The sequence below is a fragment of the Lithobates pipiens genome, unplaced genomic scaffold (genome assembly GCF_037356315.1).
Source record: "Lithobates pipiens isolate NorthernLeopardFrog02 unplaced genomic scaffold, aLitPip1_a1.2 Scaffold_22, whole genome shotgun sequence".
Classification (NCBI taxonomy): domain Eukaryota; kingdom Metazoa; phylum Chordata; class Amphibia; order Anura; family Ranidae; genus Lithobates; species Lithobates pipiens.
The window spans coordinates 46,154,036-46,161,796 of NW_027507784.1; the positions used below are offsets into that span (position 1 = coordinate 46,154,036).

At 46.5% G+C, this 7,761-nt stretch overlaps 1 protein-coding gene across 1 annotated transcript in view; it reads left to right on the top strand.

Annotated features, from left to right (window-relative positions):
- Positions 1 to 7,349, top strand: part of LOC143923727 (uncharacterized) — a 96,563-nt gene extending 89,214 nt beyond the window's left edge. The window contains exon 19 of the mRNA XM_077447540.1: positions 3,636 to 7,349. Within this exon, the coding sequence (XP_077303666.1) occupies positions 3,636 to 3,653 (18 nt within the window). The 3' untranslated portion in view covers positions 3,654 to 7,349. The remainder of the gene's footprint in view (positions 1 to 3,635) is intronic.
- The last annotated feature ends 412 nt before the right edge of the window (positions 7,350 to 7,761 follow it).

Consider the following 7,761-nt stretch of genomic DNA (forward strand, 5'->3'; position numbering starts at 1 on the left):
CTTGTAGCTCTTTTGCTAGCGGAGGAGTCCGGCTTTCTTCCTAGCCGCCGGCCTCTTCTCCCGACTTCGGGGGTCTTGTCCCCCTCTTCGGTTTTTCTGCCGGGCCACCGTGCCTTCTTCTAGCTCTTTTACAGGCGGTGGCCCGGTCTTCTGTCGCCGCCATCGCCGCCGCCTTCAGTTCTTCTTCTTCTTCTCCAGGAGATGTTGCCTCGACGATCTCTCCGGCCGGAATGCCAGGGACGCACTGCGCGGCCACTTATATAGGGACAATGGGGCGGTGTCACATGGCTTTATGTCACATGGGTTGGTCACATGGGTTGATGTCACATGGGGACTATGACATTGTAAGGGGGCGGGGTCACCATGTGACCAACCCATGTGACATAAAGCCACGTGACACCGCCCCATTGTCCCTATATAAGTGGCCGCGCAGTGCGTCCCTGGCATTCCGGCCGGAGAGATCGTCGAGGCAACATCTCCTGGAGAAGAAGAAGAACGGAAGGGGGTGGCGACAGCGGCGACAGAAGACCGGGCCACCGCCTGTAAAAGAGCTAGAAGAAGGCGCGGTGGCCCGGCAGAAGAACCGAAGAGGGAGACAAGACCCCCGAAGTCGGGAGAAGAGGCCGGCGGCGAGGAAGAAAGCCGGACTCCTCCGCTAGCAAAAGAGCTACAAGAAGATAGCGGAGGAGTCCGGCGAGAAGACCCCCGAAGACGGAAGACCCCGGAGCTGTGCAATAAAATATTTTAACCCTGTGTTGTGTTTTTTTTGTACTTTTTTTCACAGGTGAATGGGTAGGGGTACATTGTACCCCATACTCATTCACATAGGGTGGGGGGCCGGTATCCGAGGGCCCCCTTATTAAAGGGGGCTCCCGGATTCTGATAAGCCCCCCCGCCCGCAGACCCCGACAACCAACGGCCAGGGTTGTCGGGAAGAGGCCCTTTTCCTCATCAACATGGGGACAAGGTGCTTTGGGGTGGGGGGGCCACGCGGCCCCCCCCCTTGCCCAAGGCACCCCCCCATGTTGAGGGCACGCGGCCTGGTACGGCTCAGGAGGGGGGGGGCGCTCGCTCGCCCCCCTTTCCTGGCCGGCCTGGTAGCGTGCTCGGACAAGGGTCTGTTGTGGACTTGGGGGGGTTCCCCTTTAAGTCCATACCAGGCGGCGGGGCCAGCGACATCTCCTTCGCGGGCCCCGCCTACCTGGATACCCGCTCGAAATGAGCGGACTTTTCTCCGGGCGGGAAAAGTCCGCTCATTTCAAAAGTACGGCGGACTGGCACACACACGGGCGGATTGTCTGCCGAAATGCGAGTCCAGCGGACAGTATTTCCAACATTCCGAAATACTTAGTCCGCCAGACTGCACGCTGAAAAAGTCCGCTGAAGCCCACACACGAGCGGACTGTCCGCTGAAATGTGTTTCGGCGGACTAAGTAGGCCAGACCGTCCGCCCGTGTGTACGCAGCTTAAGACAATTCCCCTCAGAGTTTGTCTCACTTCAACATTCTGCTAAAACTTTTTGTATTGGCACTGCTTGGCCCCCGAAAGCTTGTCCTGAAAAACTGTATGTTAGTGCAAATCACAGACAGTATTCAATTGTTTCTGTTGCAAGTGTATGAATATGGAAACAATCACCTATAGAATCCTTTTGAATTGATACATTGTATCTGTTGCTATAAAGGCGTATGTATTTTCTTATGCTCCTCGGCTAAATTTGGTGACCATAATGAAAGAACATTCATGCAGAAGAGAAAATAGCCTAAATACCATACACATGTGCCCTATTTCTACAGAATAAATGCACATGTAGATATGCTGGAGGAATGGCTATGCACATTTTTTATAAATAGATCCCTAAAATTGTTCTCAACTTTCCTCAGTGAAACTGTCCAATGTGGACAATAAGAGCGTGGTTTCTGAAAGGCATTGTGACACTGGCCATGTTTTGTTACTATTTTAGCAGTATTGTACTCAAATTTTTTTTTTTATTACAGGTACTGATATAGTGCCGTTATGCAGAGTTTTACACATATATTGTACATTCACATCAGTCTCTGCCTTTAAGGAGCTTGCAATCTAAGGTCCCTAACTCACATTCCTACATATGCTAGGGCCATATTAGACAGGCATTAACTACCAGCATGTCTTTGAAGTGTGGGGTGGAAACCCATGCAGGTACAAGGAGAACATTCAAACAGCATACAAGTAGTGCCATGGTTGGGATTTGAACCAACAACCTTAGTGCTGCTAGGTAGACGAGCTAACCACTTAAAGAGGAAGTAAACCCTGATGGGTTTACTTCCTCTTTTTTTCCCTGCAAAGGTAAAGCATAATGGACTACTATGCATCGCATAGTAGCTCATTATGTGTCACTTACCTGACACAGGAGCCAGCGAAGTCGCCGCTGATCCCTGTAGTCCGCCGCGTCCATCTTGCTGGTGGCGTCTCGCAGCTCCGACCAATGACAGCGGCGAAGCCGCGATGACGTCACTCCCGCGCATGCGCACGGGAGTCGCGCCTCGCAGCTCCGCAGCTGTCATACGGCGAGGCCGCGATGACGTCACTCCCGCGCATGCGCACGGGAGTCGACAAATTTGGCAAATCCATTCTTGGACTTGCCGCATTTAGTGCGCATGCGCCGTAGACAGAGGTGCCCATTTTCGGGCAAATATCTCCTAAACCATATAGGTTTAGGAGATATTACTTGGACCTACAGGTAAGCCTTAATCTAGGCTTACCTGTAGGTCAAAGTTGTTTGGAAGGGTTTACTTCCATTTTAACCACTGTATTAAAAATGAATTATCTTTAAAAGCTAATCAAAGAAGTTGTCAAAGCTCATATAACAAAACAGGCCAGTGTCACAAAGGAGCATTGTTTAGACCAGGGATATGCAATTGGCGGATCTCCAGCTGTTGCAAAACTACAAATCCCATCATGCCTCTGCCTCTGGGTGTCATGCTTGTGGCTCTCAGAGTCTTGCTATGCCTCATGGGACTTGTAGTTCTGCAACAGCTGGAGGTCTGCTAATTGCATATCCCTGGTTTAGACGTTTACAGCCAATTACGAATTGTTGGCAGACAAAAACTGGATGTGCAGGCTTGAAAATTTTTGTCTGATGTGACTACAACGTCCGATTTTTCTTTTCACACGGTTTTCTGACAAAAAAATAAAAATCTGAAGAGAAAGACTAGGCATGCTCAGAAATGAAAGAACACATACAAAACAATTCAACAGATTACGTCACTTCTGATGTTGAATTCTGTCATTAGAAAATTTTCTGATGGCGAGTACCCTCTTCACTTTTGATATGAGACTGGCATCCAACAAAAAACTGAGGAGAATTCGTCCAATAATCTGACTGTGTGTATAAGGCTTAAGAGTTTCAATTTGAATGCAATCAGGCAGGCCCTTGCACTACATGGTTTTGGCAAATCTGAAGACAAAAATCTGAAGAAAAATAGTGTGTATGGGGTCTTACATTCATCTCTAGTGGCATTATGCAGGTTGTTTAGCATTTAGTTTCCTCATTTTTGTGATGAGTTTTCTTCTTTCTTCCTTCAAAGATTTTTAAAGGGAAAAACTGGTAGATACGGCTACTGAAACTGACTAAGGGGAACAAAATTTTTTCTTTGCAGGGCAAATGGAACCTATGAGACGATAACCCAACACTACAAGTATCTAGATATAAAGTATGGATCTATCAAGATGTCTGCATCCCACCAAATCTGACCATCTGTAAGGACACCGAGAATGATCTCAATTTCCCTGGACCTGCATTGCGACTCCTGACATGTTTCGTTACAAAGTTACTATTTTAGCAGTATTAAAGATTGATTAATCTTCAGGAAAAAATTGTAAATGCTCCCCTCCTCAGCCCACAGCCCAATGTGACATAAGAGCGTTGTTTAGCAGTTCCCAATGTTCAAAATATCATAAATGTCAAATTAGATACCTTTTACTGGAGTCCTATAATGGTCACATGACCACAAATCCTCCTTGGTATCTAAATCTTTGGGGGGGGGGGGGGGTGAATCGTGTGAAATCACTTGTTACATCACTGCTGGGAGGGAAGAGGGGAGGAGCTATATGGTAATACTTAATAGACAGTTCCAGTGCTTCCCACCGCATTGGCCTACAGAATGAAGGGGCTTCCAGGTACCGCCAATGCTTGTGGGGGTCAGCTGCTTGAATAGCGGCTCAATTAGTGTTGTCAGTCCAGCATAGAAAGACAAGTAGTTATCATGGAAGCACCAAGATCACCAGGAAATAATTTTATGCTAACTTGGGGAAATCAAAAAAAAAAAAAAAAAGCATATTGTGAGTAGCCATATTTTATGAGAACCTTGCAAAATACATTGCCTTGAGAGAAATTTTAAAAGATGTCCATGTATTACCATTCAATATTCTGCAGGTTTGCAGGCGCACAAACTGCAAATACAAATTTCAGCCCCCAAGGAATGCAGAAGTAATTGGTGAATCTCATAATGATCTTTATACACATACACTACACTTCCCCTAGACCAGTGATGGTGAACCTTGGCACCCCAGATGTTTCCTTCCCTGATGGACTGACAGCCACACATCACACCCCTTCCCCTAGACTGACAACTATACTGAACACCCACCCCACCTTCCCTGATGGACTGACCCAAACTGCACCCCCCCAACTGACAGCCACACATAACACCCCTTCCCCTAGACTGACAACTACACTGCACACCCACCCCACCTTCTGTGATGGACTGACCCAAACTGCACCCCCCCAGACTGACAGCCACACATCACACCCCTTCCCCTAGACTGACAACTACACTGCACACCCACCCCACCTTCTGTGATGCACTGACTCTCACAGCACACCCCCCTGGACTGACAACCGTACTGCACCACTCAACTCTCCCCCACGCCAGACCGACTGCCACACTGCACCCCCCCCGAATGACAGCCCCCAGACTGAGACACACTGCACCCCACCAGAGACTGACAGCCACACTACAGTCCCCCAGAGACTGACACCCACAATGCACACATCCCCCCCCCCCCACACCCAGATTGACAAACTACAAACGTCCCCACAAACTGACAGCCATACTAGCATGTATTAACCACACAGCACACAAACCTACTAAACCATTTCAGGAAGTGATTTTCTCTAATTTTTTACGATGTGTTTAATTTTTCATATTTTAAGCTGTTTTATATTTGTTTTTAACCATATTTATACCAACAGGTAAACTTGCCCACTGGGCACTTTCACCCCCTTCCTGCCCAGGCCAATTTTCAGCTTTCAGCGCCGTCACGCTTTGAATGACAATTGCACGGTCATGTATCACTGTAGCCTAATTTTAAGCTTTTTTTATTTTTTTATTTTGACAAATAGAGCTTTCTTTTGGTGGTATTTATTCACCTCTGGGTTTTTTATTTTAAAAATAGCCTTTCTGTTATAACATTTTGTAAATAAGTAATTTTTCTGATTTACTGATGTGCGCTGATGAGGCTGCACTGATGGGTACTGATACAGTGGCACTGATGGGCACTAATGAGGAGGCACTGATGAGGCTGCAATGATAGGCGGCACTAATAGGTGGCATGTGTAGGATATTGCCATGGGAGTAAAAGCAACTCTTGTGTGCCCAACGAACTCCTGATAAGGCCATGCTCATACCTCCCTTGGAACTCTGAGGCCCCCCTTTACCACACCCCACCACTCTGCAAGCCCCTTTCATTTTTCAAAACATTTCAAAAACTCTACCTCCACCACCACAGCACACCCACCCACCTACATCTACCACCTGTATCTACATATTTCTGCTCTAACCAGTCTGCCATCCCCACCTACCCTGGGCCCCTTCCCTACAACTCTAGTGCCCCCCATTCTCATCACTTGACCTTGCTCTCTCCACCCTTGCAGGGGGAGAGGAAGTGATGTAAAATCTTTGCAATGAGTATGAGGAGAGAACCAACTATACACTTTTATTAAGTAGAGTGGGGATGAGTTTGAACCTCTGTGTGGTTTTTATAACTGTCCGTGTTCTTCCTGTCCTAGCTACTCTTCTCTTAGTTTTTGAACAAAAGTGTAGGTGGAAATCTCCTTAAAGCGGGGTTCCACTGCCTCCGACGATTTTTTTTTTTGGGGACAATAAAAATAAATTTAGGGTTTATATCTGTTACTCACATGTTCCGTTTTTGGTACTTTGCCCATTGTTTTTTCTCAGTAAAAGACAGCTTTATAAAAAAGATATTGATCGTTTTTATCCTGCCTGTGGGCATGTGAAGCCCACAGGCATTCTCTTCCGGGATTCTGTGACGTCAATCTCCCATCATGCAACGGCCATTGTAGCTCAGATCTCGCGCATGCGCAGTAAGGAAATAGGAGTGCCGCCAACAGCTTTGGTTTCTAAATCGCGCGATAACTCGCGCCAGGCCGCCGCACAGACTCCTGGGAACAAACACAAAAGATCCCAGAAGACAGTGCGGAACTAGAGGAACTAGAGGAAGTGATGAAATAGCCGCACCAACCACGCCCATATCCGCAATCCCCAGATCCAGGAAATAGAATAAATGTGAAGAAAAACAAAGGTACAGTGAAAAAAAAAAAAGTTCAGTTTTATAATTAGAACAGCGATAGAATAGTCAGGAGCTATTGTCTTTAAATCGGGTGGAGCTCCGCTTTAATGGAGTCTCAGACAGTCATATAATCCTGGCAAGTTCTCACTCCTCTCCACTCTATCCAAAAAGTCCTCCCATGCTCGTCTCCAAGACTTCTCCAGAGCCTCTCCCATCCTCTGGATCTCACTACCCCAATCTGTCCGATTATCTCCTACTTTGTCCACTTTTTGGCGATCCCTGAAAAACGAATCTCTTCGGCGAGGCCTATCCTGCCTTCACCTAACAACTGAATCTTCTACTTCCCTCATCAGTTCATCCCTCAAAGTTGCTATCTTTTGTTTCACCAGCCCCTCCCTATTAGATTGTAAACTCGTAGGAGCAGGGCCCTCTCCCTTTATATTGTAAAGTGCTGCGCAAACTGTTGGCGCTATATAAATCCTGTATAATAATAATAAAAAACAGAACTATGTGGCAGTAGTTGGGTTTTAACATACATTAGGTGGAAAGTTATATATATGAAGTAACTGCCCCTTTGAGTCACAGCACTGTAACCAGCTGATGCTAAAGTCAGTGACACTATATATCTGTTATCCATAAATACCATAGTCAGTATTTTGTGTTCTGTTTTCTGTTATTTTTTTCTATGATGTTAATCATATCTGCTTGTTGAAATATTTGTTTTTCTTCAGAAATGTTGTGCATTTTCATTATTACACACAATAAAAATGTTCATTAACCTTAATAGGGAAATCCCAGAACCCGATTTCTGACCTGGCTGGTCACCCCAGACTCAGGAACTGCAAAAATCCTAGCTAAGCACACATTGAAATAGGGCAAACCATTCACACAGAACACATGCACGCAAGGACAGTAATAAGCAGGGCCGTCTTTAAGGCAGGGCAAAAGGGGCAGCTGCCCTGGGCCCTGTCATTGTTGTGGGGCCCAAAACAGCTGCCTCATACTTGCCAACTATCCAGGTTTAAATTCCCTTGTCCCTTGAAGTTTTAGCCCTGTGCTGTGTCCCAATATCTCAGTGTGAAGCGCTGGTGCTAATGCTGCCCAACTCTTCCCTATTGTTGTGTGCAGATGACTCACCTGCAGACCCTGTGTTTACATGTAAATAATCGGCATTCATATTTAAATAGTGGCGAC